This window comes from Tremella mesenterica, assembly GCF_000271645.1.
Source record: "Tremella mesenterica DSM 1558 unplaced genomic scaffold TREMEscaffold_9, whole genome shotgun sequence".
NCBI classification, from domain to species: domain Eukaryota; kingdom Fungi; phylum Basidiomycota; class Tremellomycetes; order Tremellales; family Tremellaceae; genus Tremella; species Tremella mesenterica.
Window position 1 is genome coordinate 282,039 of NW_006711233.1, and position 15,019 is coordinate 297,057.

General features: G+C 47.8%; 4 protein-coding genes across 4 annotated transcripts; 2 read left to right on the forward strand and 2 right to left on the reverse strand.

Annotated features, from left to right (window-relative positions):
* Window positions 1–6,416: 6,416 nt before the first annotated feature.
* TREMEDRAFT_57378 (uncharacterized protein) lies at window positions 6,417–7,458 on the forward strand (the record flags this gene model as incomplete). The annotated part of the gene is made up of 6 exons (XM_007006046.1): window positions 6,417–6,466; window positions 6,510–6,555; window positions 6,606–6,825; window positions 6,877–7,040; window positions 7,087–7,262; window positions 7,318–7,458. Coding segments are annotated over exons 1-6 (688 nt in total), but the record flags the coding sequence as incomplete, so codon positions are not given.
* Window positions 7,459–8,269: 811 nt separating this feature from the next.
* Window positions 8,270–10,280, forward strand: TREMEDRAFT_40019 (uncharacterized protein). Its single transcript, XM_007005974.1, has 10 exons — window positions 8,270–8,377; window positions 8,453–8,542; window positions 8,671–8,745; window positions 8,896–9,020; window positions 9,066–9,145; window positions 9,313–9,371; window positions 9,422–9,509; window positions 9,562–9,647; window positions 9,699–9,833; window positions 10,005–10,280. Exons 1-10 carry the CDS (start codon window positions 8,349–8,351, stop codon window positions 10,207–10,209), a joined length of 972 nt encoding a protein of 323 aa, XP_007006036.1. The 5' UTR covers window positions 8,270–8,348; the 3' UTR covers window positions 10,210–10,280.
* A 31-nt stretch (window positions 10,281–10,311) lies between these two features.
* On the reverse strand, window positions 10,312–13,564 carry TREMEDRAFT_44888 (uncharacterized protein; the record flags this gene model as incomplete). The annotated part of the gene is made up of 10 exons (XM_007006011.1): window positions 10,312–11,338; window positions 11,484–11,861; window positions 11,909–12,022; window positions 12,071–12,325; window positions 12,370–12,449; window positions 12,497–12,668; window positions 12,714–12,787; window positions 12,826–13,297; window positions 13,350–13,397; window positions 13,442–13,564. The coding sequence occupies 10 exons, from the start codon at window positions 13,562–13,564 to the stop codon at window positions 10,397–10,399; spliced, it is 2,658 nt and encodes an 885-aa protein (XP_007006073.1). The 3' UTR covers window positions 10,312–10,396.
* A 479-nt stretch (window positions 13,565–14,043) lies between these two features.
* TREMEDRAFT_33167 (uncharacterized protein) lies at window positions 14,044–14,496 on the reverse strand (the record flags this gene model as incomplete). Its single annotated transcript, XM_007005963.1, has 2 exons — window positions 14,044–14,153; window positions 14,403–14,496. Coding segments are annotated over 2 exons (204 nt in total), but the record flags the coding sequence as incomplete, so codon positions are not given.
* Between the last annotated feature and the right edge of the window lie 523 nt (window positions 14,497–15,019).

Sequence of the window (15,019 nt, forward strand, 5' to 3'; positions counted from 1 at the left end):
AACTCGCCCTCTTGCGATTCTTCCTTCTTCTTACCCTTTCCAGGTGGATCTTCTACTTGCCGTGGATTCTTGGGATCCTTGACTTCTGTTCCAGGCGGAAGCTGAGAATCAGGTGGTGGTGGAGGAGGAAGAGGAGGAGGTTGTGATGGGTCTGATTCTGAAGCTGGAGCACCTCTATTCCGTACTTCTTCCGGCTTTCGTCCTTTGTTGGAAGGGTCCCCCTCTCCTGGTTCTACTTTTTTCCCACTCGGGGGAGCTTGTTGTTGTTGGGGTGGTGGTGGTATCGGCGTTGGATTCGGGCCTGCCGGAGGTTTTGTCAGAGGCTTGGGCTCAATACTTCTAGGATTCTGCCCCTGTTGTTGCTTGGTTGGGTCAATCACCTGAGGTTGTCTTTGACCTGGATCTTCAGTAACCCCCTTCGGTGGTTCTTTCGGTCCGCTTGGATTCTTTGGGGTTTTCCTTGGTCTTCCGTTCTTATCATCTCTTGCAGGGTTTGCAGTCGGATCAGTCCCATCTTTCTTAGGTGGGGTACCATTTGATTTCACGCCTGGTTCCCTTCCGGGAGGTTGTTGTGACGATGATCCGGGAGGTTGTTGTTGTGATGATGATTCAGGTGGCTGTTGTTGTGACGATGATCCGGGAGGTTGCTGTTGAGAAGATGATCCAGGTGGTTGTTGCTGTCGAGAAGATGATCCTGGGGGTGGTCGCTGTGACGACTGTGCCGGAGGTTGTTGCTGTGAGGATGATCCGGGAGGCTGTTGTTGCCTTGAAGAAGGGGTCCTCCCATCTTCCGTATCCCCCGATTTCTTTCCCTTTCGTTTCTCCTCAGTGGATTTTGCAGCTGGATCCTGGGACCTTGAAGGTTGTTCCGTCCGCTGTCCAGGATCAGGAGGTTGACTTCCAGGAGTTCTTTCTGTTCCTCGACGAGTATCTGACGGTTGACGTGAAGATTCCGGTTGTCGTTCTGTTCTGGGACGACTAGCTGGAGGATTTCCAGAAGGGTCCCGTGGTCTCCCAGAGTTTGAACGGTCTTTAGGATCAGCTGCCGGAGCTTGTTCCCTTCTTGGATTGCCATCTCTTGTTCTCGATGGTGGCTGCTGAGACCTATCACCCTCTTGCCCTGTCTTCTCCGTCCGCTTAGGATCCGTTTGACTGGTCCCCGCCCTTCTGTTGTCAGGTGGATTGGATCCGTTTGACCTTCGCGGGGCCGTTCGATTAGTAGAATCGGATGGTGGTTGACCTCCTGGTCGTCTATCTGAAGCTGACCGTGATGGATCTCTGGTCGGTCCCTCAGTCTTTGGATTAGACCTTTCTGGTCGTCTAGTCGGATCTCCAGAGCTGGCTTCTGGTCGTCGAGTTTTTGTTGCTGGGTCGGCAGGTTGGTCACGTCGAGGTGTCTTGGAGGGTTCTCTCGGCCTTGATCCGTCTCCGGACGGTTCTACGGGAGGTTGTCGTGTTCCTGCTCGGTCCTTGGCAGCCTTTTCTTGCTCGGCTTTCCTGGCCGCTCTTTCTTTCTCCTTCGCAGCTTTCTCCTTCTCAGCTCTTTCTTTCTCCTTGGCTGCTTTCTCCTTTTCCTTCGCATCTGCGGCATCATCTTCTGTCCTTGTATTCCCTTCTGACCTCTCTCTTCTCACCCCATCTCCTTCCCCCCTCCTGCCATCGCCCTTCCCATCACCTCTTCCCCCTGTACGATCATCCCTATCTCTTCCATCGCCTTTTCCATCCTCTCGCTTTGTAGTCTCTTGCCCACCTATCATCAGCCTTGAGCCATGTAAGCAACACATACTCACCGCTGCCGACCATGGCCAACCAAACCAATACCAACAATAACAAACCCATTCCTAACCCACCCTTGTCCATTTTCCCACCAGCACCATCCCCTCTGGTTCCTCCTCCTGAGCTCAGATATTCCCACCATGACACCTCGCCCGCGGCGGGATTAGTATCATTAGTCGTCGTACCATTGAGGTAGCTTACGTAGGTCGTATTGTACACTGGGGGTAGAAGGCATTCTTGAGGATAGAAATGACACAGGTGCCATTTAAGCGTTTGAGCGGAAGGGTATTGCCATCCTGGTTCCCATGTTTCTTCCCATTCTTCTTCGATTTCAAAATCTAGAGGGTCAGGAGTGAGGTATTGTGAACCGCCGTCGGGGAAGACGTCATCGGACCATGGTTGATAGTCTTCGGTATAGATTGGGAGGTCGTAAGAAGGAAGATCAAAGTGAAAATTATCACCAAAAGTTGTGGACATCACTTACGAAGGAAATAATGAGAACATGATGTCAGTCTTCAGGTAAGGAAGAAGAACAGTATGTTGAATTTGACATCCTTTGTGATGGAGACTCCGGGAGTGAGTAAAGGAAGGATTTTCTACGTCTGTTGGAACCTCATAGACGTTTCAGGATCCATGTCAAATGTTAGAATTGGGATGATTTGGGGATACAAGTAGTGTCCCTGTATCGTACGTGATGCCAGAGATATGTGAGATATATATCGAGATAGACTTGTCATCCCTCCAGCAAAATCCTAATGAATCTTCTTCTTTCGTCCAGCTGCGTGGTGAGAGCTGCGATGCCGAATACGGCAGGACATAACACATCAACTGATCAGTCAGAATCTGCCTGGTCTGACATGATGTATGGAGAAAAGACTGACCTAACCGAGGGTCAATGATCTCCATGGCCGCAGGTGCTTCAATACCCCCTTCATCACCTTTTGGTGTCAGACAGAGCCGTACCACCGACATGAGACCGATCAAGACCTATCTGTCAGTCTGAACGGTATTTACCCTGCAGGACTGGCTCACATTGGTATTGACCTGTTCCAGTCCTTCCAAGCTCGCGAATGCCTCATCTCGGTCACTTGATTTAAGACAGATGGGTTGGTGGATCAAGGGAATGAGAGGAGTGGGCAAACAAGCCAGGATATGTAGCAGAGCAGCGCAGACTATCGAGCCGCTTTTCTCTGGTATAGGCTGGCCTAGGTCGACGCACGAAACAGTCAGCGACAAAATCTGAATCAACCAATAGCGAGCTTACATCTATAATATCTAGGAGTTTGGATAGTGAAACCTCCCCAATCCAGTCGCTTTCCGTAGGATGGTCCATCAGATACTCCAGTAGGATCCACAGAGGTCGAGCGGGCTTGACACCAGTCTTCTTTTCGTCTTGAGGCAATCCTGCTCGAAGTGTCGAGACAGCTTGCCGCTGCGCGCGAGACATTGACCTCGTCGACTCAGGTAATAAGGGCAGGACATGAAGTGGCATCCCGATAACAGTGGGGGCAAAAGTGGCTTCCATGGTGATGAACTGGGTATAAGACAAATAGGCGGCTTTGGTAGCGACGTTCAGCTCACCGGGTTCTTTCCGTCCACAACGCCGAAGACGAGGACATCTGTGATTAATCGCCAGCGATGCTGGAAAAGTTGTACTTACCTTTCATTTCGTTATCATTACCAGTGAATCGTAATGCCCAATCTTCATCGACATACATCACGACCTGGACTACACGTTCTTGACCAGCCGGGACGACTCCATGCGAGGGAAATGGCCAGAGGAAAGGTTTGCCTGATTGTCAAAATACATTTGGGAGGACATTCAAGTGGCTCACAAATGGGCTTGTCGGGTGCAGGACCCTTGAAAGAGAAAGTCGACGGTACTTTGCCGGAGTTCCGCAAAGTAAGCTGCCGAAGAGAGGCTCGGCCATATCTGCATCATCAGTGCCTATCCACGCACACATGGCGAATACTTACAGGACCTGTCCGAAGTCAAGCCCTCCTGGAGAAACGTCCAGTATGGGCCTGTATATCTCTTCGAGCTTATCGAGCTCTCGTTGTATAGTGAGCAAAGTCTGATGCCGTTTCACTTCGTCCACGACCCGAACGGCGGTGGTGTATGTGCCGCAGACTGGTCGGTGATCCGACCACAAGATGTCATGGGAAGAGTAGGAGCTGCAAGCCGTCCCTGTGATCGACAGAGCCGGAGGAAGTGTCCATAAGATTCGATCGGTGTAGGCCGGCGCCCTACGGGTATCGAGGGTGGTACTTGCGTGAACGTATTTGAAGGTGCTTACTGGTCAGCAGGTCTATAGGACAGACAGAAGCAAGCTCACGGAGGAAAATCTATCTTCGCCTCGTAATATCCTGTAAATGACTTTCCGTTCTCGATATCGGCCAGCAGCTGCACAAGTAAGCCCAAGCACCGAGGATGAACGAAACCTCACCTGGTCCCCTTGGAGCATATCCTGCCAGCGTCGTTCGACAATACAAGACGACAATTGTTGCTGATCTAGATCTACTCGATAATTCAGATCGCCCAGCCAGAACTAGAATTTAGCCTCCAGTCCGGCTTGAACACTTCAGACCCACGAGCAAATTCGCATCTTGCACACTGATCAGACGATCCGGATGTTCCTCCGGTAGGAACTCCTCGTACACCTCCTCGAGGTCATCGTCTGGTCTGGGGAAAAGAAGACCTCTACATAGAGTTTCGTAGTCCATCCGCCGCCGCTCGAGTGCGTTGGCAAATGCCGCCAGATCTGAAGATCAGCCTTTTCCAGCTTGTTACACAGAAGGCTCACGAGAGTTCACAAAACACAGTGTCGAGTCGTAGACTTTGAAGCGAACGGCCACGCCCTTTCATCAGCGAGATCCAAGGGAAGCGGTAATGCATACAGCTTTGTTGCCCTGAAAGTCAGCGCAGTCGCCTGAATCTCATGATCAAGGAGATGCTCACTCCAAAACCTAGTAGCCCGATACCTCTCTCACTCGTTTGCAATCGGCTGATTTCCGGCCTCAACGTCCTCCGTACGAGGATTATCATGACCACACCAACATACTGTGTCAAAGCTAGCTGTCCGATGTCAGTCGAAGCCGATTGATTGATAGCCTACTCACTCTTTCAAACTCCCCAGCAACATCACCCAATGCGACCATGATGGCCTCCTCCCATGCTTGAGCCCGGTCAACTCCCTGGGACATGAACAGGGCCTGACTTCGTAGATCTCCTCTATCAGCTGTGTTTGCCGAGGGGAAGAAAGAGCACGCACCAACTTCTTGTAAGCCAAATACCAAAATATCCTCGGAGCCCTTTCCTACTAGTGGAGACAGCTCTTTGGACCCTTTCGGAGGTAGTCTGTCGTTCACGTTATAAGTAGCTATCCGGACTCTGTCCGTTACCCATGCATGCTGACGAGATAGAAGATTACACACCGTAGCGAGGTCCTAGACGACCACTCGCTTTCTCGTATAAAGAGTCGTTTTCTCAGGAAGATGGTACGAGAGAAGCCCTCTGCGAATGGATTGGGATGTTCTTCATCTTTCTCCGATTGCTCCGCGCTCGTCGGCACTGTATCAGGAGTCTGCCCACTGGTTGCTGGAATCAGCAGAGTCGAGAACAGATTCACATGGAAACTCACAGGAATCAGACGGAGAAGTGAGGCTTGAAGTGGAAGCAGATGGCTGTGGCTGTTCTGAGTCTTCCTCTGGAGGGATTGGAGGAGTGACCGGGTACAGGAATGTCCACTTGTGTCGAAGACTTGCAGGTGTTAGGGATGTGCCTTTGGGACTTATCAGCCTTCTCTAAAGCTGGACAAAGGAGAATTCACGAGCTACCTCACTCAGCCGACGTAACTCCACCAAGAGGTTTTGGACCACCACTGTGAGTGAAGCAGAAATCCGTAGTTCGTACTTGTCCTCAGGTGTATTAAGGTTGAGGGTGATATCTGATATCAGTCTGGTAAATTCATGAGCCGATACTCACGAGGTTTGGAGCTTTGGTGGAAGAAAGAAGCTGTGGGCGATGGAGGCGTTTGACTGAGAGAGTGCCGAAACGTTCGACTGAGAGGGATGATGTATCGTATCTTAAGATCTTCCGACTCTTCAGACTGAGAGACAAGGAAGATCCTTGAGGGTGAGCTCTCCCCTCGCACATGAATGACAGATAACTGACGCTGCTTCTTCATAAGTCGCATGATGAGTTACCAAGCTCAACGTGACCTTTTGGAAGGCTGTTGAGAGGGTTTTGACTCTACAAGGCAGAGATACTGATACCCGTTCAGAGGTTCTGAGGAAAGGAGTCAAGTCATGTTGGGCCGTCGTGGTTGTGATGGTCGTCATTGCGGGGTGAGACTTGGACGTTTCAACGTCAATTCTTACTCGTTGTCTACTCCAGGGGATACGAGGTGTGAGAAGATGTGAGGCTGGGGCGGGAGGGGAAAGAACAAGGTGAGCAAGTAGAAGGGCGGTCAACTATAGACGGAAAGGTCTGTGCGCAAATCCGGGTGACTGCAATTCGGAGCCCCGCAGATGTTATCAAAAAACCAAGGAAGAAATGACACGTCATCAGAGCTCCACCCCCGCCTTATACCTCAAAGTCTGCGACCATGAAACCAGTTCAGTAGATGTGAGAAGGGAGGGAAAGTATCGTCAGCAAGGATGGCCACACAGCGCAGTTTCATACCAAAGGGTATATCACGTCACCGAGATGAAGAGTCCAAGCTGACGATCAGGTTTCCAGCACCTCGAGTTCATCCATGCCAACAAATTCATCGCCAAGTGAGTCAACCCTTTTCTTCTACAATCTGACATCGGTCACTGACTATCAGACCTCAACCTCGAGTACCGGGTAGTGCACCCAAACAATTCGTTCAACTTAAAGATCGAATACGTCATTGGAACATCGTTCCCGGGGACAAGGTGCGATTGACGGTGGGCAAACCTACAGATAAATATAACAATCAACAAGATACAAAAGATGGATGGAAAGTACATGTTGTGAAATCTGTCGATATGGAGAGAAACCGTGTTTATCTCGAAGGTGTATCTGTGAGTTTTGATTCATGATGGGTGGTTAAACGTGGAAACTGATTAACATAGAACACAAAATCAGGCGTTTTTGAACCTCCACCCCCGGAGTATCATTCGTGGGATGCGGATAAAAAAGCATTATGGGACAAGGAACACACGGCTCAAAAATTCAATAGACCTGTGCATTATAGTAATCTTCAACTTTGCTTAAATGATGAAGCCGGTCCTAGTAGGTATGTCACACACTCTACGGTGTGACGCAGTGGCTGATGGTAAAAGTGTGTTCGCAGTTCGTATAGCTACTTCTGCACCTAAATATTCCACCAGACTGGGAAGAATCACCTGGACAAGATACGCTGCGAAATTGTCTGCTCGTACAAGAATTCCACTCGACCCCGAACGTAATCTTGTTCCTATCCCCTGGCCCTCAGCCCCAGAAAGAAAACCTGTCGATGGTGAGTTCATCAATCAAAACACGAAAAAGGAAGTGAATCTCGACTAATGAGACAGCTTTGGAAGCTGATACTATCGAAGAGACTCTATTGAATACAAGAACACTGAGTCTTGCACCTATCGAAAAATACAACGAACTCGAAATTTCAGATTTAGTTTCGAGTCATTCTGAGGAGAAGCCCCCTACACTGGACAAGCAGAAGCAAAACTGGTCGACAGATTACATCCAGGTTCCAGAACAAAGACAATCATGGCTCATGGATATGTCTATGCCGCTTTATCTGGCTCAAGAATTATCTCCGCGATTCTCTCGAGCGAAGCAGATGAAAGGATGGAATGAACGACGGTTGATGCAAGTTGAAGCTCGTGAGAAGGCGGGACAGGATGCGGTGGACGCATGGGAAGCTAGGGGTAGGGATAACGAGCTTGGTTCAATGCTCGAATCAGACGTGGAGTTGGAGGAATTGAAAGGAGTCAAACTACGTCGTCGGACTAGGGCTGAAGTGCGAGAGGCAGCTTTGGCAGAGTTTGACGCAGAAGCCGAAGCTAGGAAGAGGGAAGCAACAGAGGCTTTCAGAATGGGTAAGATTTGGGATGAAAGTCAAGGTGGATGGGTGGAAGGAGAACAAGGTAAGAGAAGGGAGAAGAAAAGGCGGCGAAAGGAAAAGAAAGAGCTTAGAATGTTGGAGAAACTTGAGAATCTCAAATTGAAAGAGGGTAAGAATATGGCGGTTCCTCCGGATATGAGAATTTGATCTTCCGCCATTCCATATACAGCATCAACTCGACGTCATGACGTATTTGCATGGCATTGCATTATCATTGTGGCATCTGATCTTGCTGACTGATACGAGACCTCATACTGTGTCATTAAGAACCTGGCTATGGGGAAATTCGCCACTTTCGAAAGTCGGCTGAACCGGCCAGATCTCCGCGGCCTCGGCTCTTTGTCACGGATCACATGTTATAGTAGCTTGCCCCATCCTTCCCACTAATGCTGTAATCAACCCACCCTCTTCTCTACCACACGTTTATAAAAACTCGACTTTACATATCTTCTCTTCAACAATTCTATCTTCTTTCAAAAAATGACCAGCTCTCTTGACGCTCTCAAAGCGTAAGTCACCCCTCACTGATCACATCCATCTTCTCGTATTGCGATCTCAACATGAGATTCACACTGACATTCCAGCACCGGCACCGTCGTCGTCTCTGATTCTGGAGACTTTGGTTCGATTGGAGCTTACAAGCCTCAAGATGCGACTACCAACCCATCTCTCATGTGAGTCATTTCGTCATACTATCCCACTCTCTTTCTCCTAGTCCACACATGACCCCATCCACTCGTACTCTGTCCATGATGGCAATCAAAGGAACAATGCATCTTTTGACGAAAAGCTGACGATGCAGTCTCGCAGCTGCCAAATTGCCCGCCTACCAAAAATTGATTGACGCAGCTGTTGAGTTCGGTAAAGAAAAGGGAGGGTGAGTTCTTCCTTCCTTCTTCTCATATATGTCCCAAGTTTGTCGTTCATTCCACCATGCGAAAATCAAGAATGGGGTACAGCTTATAATTGCTTCCGACCTTCAATCGTACAACATCAATCCATCAAAGTGATGTGCTGATCAAACTAGTGATATCGATGCTCAAGCTGAGAATGCTATGGACCGATTGCTCGTTGGTTTCGGCTCTGAGATCCTCAAGATCATCCCTGGCAGAGTATCAACAGAGGTCGACGCTAGGTTTTCTTTCGACACTGGTAAGTGATCTCACTGTCCCCGGAATATTGATTAATGTCGTTTAGAAAAGACCAAGGCGAAGGCTTATCAGATTATCGAATTGTACAAGTCTCTAGGTATATCCAAAGACCGTGTTTTGATCAAGGTGGGTCAAAAGCTCTCTTTCCCTCTCTTAGATGAATGTACTTGCTATTACTTTCCCCCCATCCCCCGGCCTCATAACCTTGCTCTCTACAGTATAGGATTATCTGTAGTGTTTTGGGAATCTTAAAATGGGGTAAGTAAAAGGGTTGAGCCCATACTAATCGATAGATCGCTTCAACATGGGAAGGTATCCAAGCTGCTAAACAACTTGAACAAGAAGGTATTCAGTGAGTTTCTCCCCATTCCGCTCGCGCTGACATTTCACTGATGACATCAGCTGTAACCTTACCCTTTTATTCGGATTCGGTCAAGCTGTCGCTTGTGCCGAAGCTGGTGTCACTCTCATCTCGCCTTTCGTAGGACGTGTAAGTCTTCCCGGTCAACTCAGAAATCAAAACAGTAAAGCTGAGGTTTGAGATTCTTGATTGGTACAAGAAGTCCACCGGACAAGAATACACTGCCGAGACTGACCCTGGTGTCAAATCCGTTCAAGCTATTTTCAAGTGAGTCGACCATGTAGCATGTAGAAATCGGACGATAAACTGACGAGGGAGTTATTACAAACGACACGGTTACAAGACTATCGTGATGGGTGCTTCGTTCCGTAACACTGGGGAAATCACCGCTTTGGCAGGATGTGATTATCTCACTATCGCTCCTAAGTTACTTGAAGAGTTGAAAAACTCTACGTGAGTTTACCTTCGTATTCTCACTTCCACCCTCTTCGACCTTCCAGACCTCAACATGGAAGATCTCCATACTTTCGTCCACTTTAATCTCAGATTCATGGATGAATTCATCCTTTTACATCAACTTTGAATTCACTCGTATAAAGATAAGAAGGACTCACTGACACACAGCGAACCCGTCCCTAAGAAACTCGACGCTTCCAACGCTACCTCGTTAGAAATCGAAAAAGTTTCTTTCATCAACGACGAGGCTGCTTTCCGTTGGACCTTGTTCGAAGACACTATGGCTTTTGATAAGCTTCACGAAGGTATCAGAGGTTTCGCCAAGGATGGTCAAACGCTCAAAGATATGCTCAAGGCGAAACTTTCCGCTTGAGTCGGAACACAAAGACATGTGGATGCCGAGTGTAAAGATGTAGTGAAAGGATGCATCATCTGACAGAAGATCTGGTTTATGACTTTTAACACCTGAATCTGCTATATAATGCTTTGCATGCTAATGCTATAATGATAATGATGATGATCATTCCACAACGATAAACAATCACTTGAAACGATAATATTCAAGGTATGTTGCTATTGATGATATGTATATTATGTACCGCCCATTCACCCACAAAGATCTTGCCTCTACTTATATCCTCTTTCTGTCGATCTGACACTGAACCATCCTCATCCTCAACTTTACCCTCATGTCCAGTCACTTGGATCGGTTGATCCATATGAAGTAACTCGACCGCTACTTTAACACCATCTTTCATCTCTTTCAAAACCCCTTGACCAATCTTATGATCAACGTAAATCATTCCACTCTGAGCTATTTCTTCTGAAATTTTCAAAGATTCTTCTTCCGCACTAGGTCTTATCAAACCTTGACCTTCACCAACCAAAGTTTCTTGTATTTCCTGTGAAAAACCAACCACAACAACTCCAGCTGCTCCAGCTCTGGTAGCATGAAGCAGTTTTGAAAAGAAAGAACATTCACCTCTATCAAGTAATAAAATTCCCATATAAGTTTCATCAAAAGGTAAACAACCTTGTGAATTTTCGACCGGTCTGATCAAAGGTACAGGACCAGAAATGAATCCCCATCCATATGTGTTTGAAGAAAAAGCTCTACCGAACGTTGCTGTTGATCCTATAGCATGAAGAAAAACATTGTTGGTTTCTCCAGGTGTAGCAGAATTCAAATACGTCGAGAAACGTAAAATAAGCTCTACTGGTAAATGTGAGGGTAGAGGTGTTTGAGGGATGGGAACATGATGTGAGATTGTAGGATCTGAAATGTAAACCTTTTGACCGGGTCGAATACGATGTGGACCTATTGAAGAGACGTCATATCCAGTTCGATCAAGTCGCCATCGGACAGTGAGGATTATACCTTGAATGTCGGAAATGACAAAATTACCAGTTTGGTCATCTCGATGGATCTTGTTGGAAGGGGGGGAATGAGAGGTGGTTGGTAATATTCCAGATTCACTCGGTGCGAGAACTAGATCGAAAGACTGAAAAGTTAAATGATCATCCTTCCATTCTACCGGGAAAAAAAAAACCGCAAAGCAATGCGACTAGTGGTGTTTCAAGATTCAGTTCTGAAGATGCAGAACAAACGAGGAGAGGGAAGAAATTGAGCCAAGGTATTTGACCTACCCATTTGGGTGCTTTGGGAATAACACAAAATCCACCCTCCCACCATTTCACACCACTTTCATTTTCAGCCCATACCCCTTCAAGTCCAGGACCATATACTACAGATCGAGCATAGTCGTAATCTGCCCTTCGTTCGATACCCACTACCAAACCACCTAGTTCAGGATTACGATACACAGGACATTGTTGGTTCTCACCCCGATGCATGGCTCGTCGTACGAATGAGGGGGTTCTCAACTGTCCATGAGGGAGAGAAAGGGTATGACCTTCAGTGGTGAATACCGAGTTTGTCAGACGAGGTGGGGGAGTGGGGTCAAATAGCAAATAAAGATATTTGAGGGTCTCAGAGAGCATAAAACTTTCCATTCTATCTTCCAACTTTATGATCAGCGTCCATCTATCCTTCAACAGGGAGTTAAACTCACCTCTCCTGATTCAACATTACGCAAAATGGCAAATCCACATTTCGTCTTCACACGTCGAACAATGTCCCTCAAGACTCTCTCACCTACTCGGAGATAAAATGGATCTTTGGTCGCCTAGACCCTCAACTCGAGTCCAATGAAATCATACAGCAGTAAACATACCTGATACAGATAATAAGTCGATTCGATGTACTCTGGCCGAAGGGGCCATCCAGCCCATTCCACCCTCCTCTCCTGCCACGCCCAGACTTCCGGAGTAGCAGAGTATTTTCTCCATAAATTCCACCAGATCATATGGTTTTGAATGGCGGATTCTATGTCCCCCGAAAGGACTTGCAGGCCGGGTAAGAACGCTGAAAGGGAATCGATGGTAGAAGGATTTGCGGTATGAAGAAGTTTCATTTGTACGGGGCGATACTGGGACGTCAGCTACGTCGATGGCTCCGAAGTCAATCTCTCACGATAAAACCATCCGGAGTCCTGACGTTTGTCTGTACGGCGGCATAGGCATCTTGAAAAACGTCAAGATAGCTATCATCGGCTGCGACCCGTGAGCTGGAAAAGATGACTCATATTGCCAGAGCTCACCGAATAAGATGGAAGCCTTTAAGGAATATTCGAAGAAAGAATCCATCCCTGCTCCCACACCACTCAATCCAGGGGCTAGCCAGTGACCATGTGAAGCCCCAATAGTGTTACCCAATAAATTGTTGGACGACCTTCTGTTCCACAATGCCAAAAACGCTCTTTTGGCCAGATTCTACTGTTGTTAGTTCACTTCTGGGAAATACACGACAACGCCCACCTCGTAGGTTTCATCACCTGTAAGACGGGAAAGAACTCCAAACTCCAGTATCAAGCTTCCTGCGCCTGCGAGGCCTACTATCAGTCTTAAATACTTCTCACACAATGCTCACACGTCTCTACACTTTCCCCTTTATCCATTCCATGTCTGAGATTGATCCTGGCATATGGTATTCCGCTGGGCGTCTCGAAAGCCGGTTTGAACCTATTGGCTAGATCGATAGCCAGGTCCAGGAGTCGGGCCTGATATTGCTTCACGTTTACTCTCTTCCTTTTCATTCCCAGTCGTTTCGCCTGGAGGGAAAGGTCATCTGGCAGGGAATCTAGGAATTGGTGGGTCGAGAGAAGAGCACCAAGAGCTCGAATGGTCATCTCGAACACCTGTACCTTGACATTCTGATCGAAGGAGATTTCCGTGGCTACCCGTCGGACAGCATCGGGAAATGCGGAAGGATGAATGAGAGGGAGAGTGGAAAGAACGTCTAGGAGAGTGAGAGATGCGTTGGGGGAAATATCGTTGATACCAAAGTTGGTAGCGTCTGGATCTCGACCAAGGGGAGTACAGCTGATCGGTTTGAGGTTGTCCTGTGTTGTGTCAGCAAATGACTGCATAGCGTGTGAGATAGGATAGACTCACCGCAGGATAAGCATACTTCATATATCCCTGATACCCATGGACGAACAGCTGGAAGTCAGTTAAAGACGAAGAGCAGAAGGGGAGGAACAAACCTTTCGAACTTCTTCTCTCAATTGAACCCGACGGGCATGGTCGAAAGCCACTACCGAGGGGAGGTGACATGAGAGGAGGAGCGTGAGCAAGGCGAATAGCCATGCTGTTTGCCGCAATATCATGACATGGGCGTGGTAGTGGAAGGCCCTAAAGAGAAGGAGAGAAGGTGCAACAGTCAGTTGAGCAGTGAGTGAGAGTGGGTGGGTGGCAGGTGGCAGTGGAGGCCCGAGCGCTGCCATGTCGTCATACCATCGGGGGGGGGGGGGGGGTATCACTCTCGGGTATCACTAATCACTGGGCAGTCCAATACCACACCGGTCATACGGTACGAAGCAGGTAGAGAGATGTCACTGTTGATAACCCAGAATTACGATACATCATTTCTCAGTCCGACGTGAACCAACTTCCATTTCTATAAGAAAACTAACTAACTTCCCTCGTACTTCTTTCCCACCTGGGGTGTCGTGCGCAAACTTCTTTTCGATCCAGATCTCATTAAAGTCTATCATCTCAAATTATCACAACCTTTAGCTTCTATCAAACGTCGGTAGATAGTACACTGAAAGAATCAGTTGATTCTTGATCCATCCCTATGATAGACTCACTCTTCTCCATCATTACAAGCGGAAACTATACGTTCATATTCCGCCATTGCAGATTCTTCCCAGCTTGTTTCTGGCCAGGTAGAGTCGATACATTGAGCACATTCCACTGAAAGTCAATTCTCATCTTAATCCAACAAGAGGGATCCGAGTTGATTGAAGGTCGGACGAACATCTAACAAGCTCGGAAGGTGGTGGGCAGGTGGGAGATCCCAAGGTAAGAAATCTCGAGCGTTCCAGCCACGAAAGAGCAGAGTGGCCAGGACGAAGAATTCGTGAGACATCTAAATTTATGCTACCCCAAGGGAAGAGGCGGACGAGGAAGATTAAATACGTGAAAAAGAATACGACGACTCACATGTAGCTTGTAATCCATGAGAAGAACAAAGTGCTTCTCGCTCATTATGTGCTCCTTCCACTCTATACATCCCACAAATATCCTTACACGTTTCAGAATCAGGTTCCACCTCTGTAGTAACGGGAACAGGTACCACAGCTCTTTTCTCTGAAAATGACCTATCGGCTAAAGGAGGGATGGTTTCGAACGAAACTCGGAAACCACGTTTATGTACCGAAAGAGGATCTTTAGGGAATAAAGCTGGTGAATGGATTGCTTCTGCTATCGCTGCTGCTTCAGGTGCAGGGATAGGGATAGGGATGGGTGCTGATCATTAGTGATCTACCCTTTCTCATCCAACATTTCGAGCCCCGCTTCCGTGAATGTATCGATATATCATTCGTCTCTTCCACCTCTGTGTTATCTACTTTCGACTCTTTTTTCGTTGACGTCTTCCCGCCACTCAAGTCCTGCAATTCTCCATTAATCCTGACTGGATTCTACGTTTACCGTCGTCCCTCATCCGCAAGGTATGGTCAATCTTCATGACAAGGAGAGATAAGAAGAAATGGTATTGTTCCCACGTTTGCAGCCTGGAAGAAGGTAGACTCTGGTACTCACAAGCAACTACCAGCCCC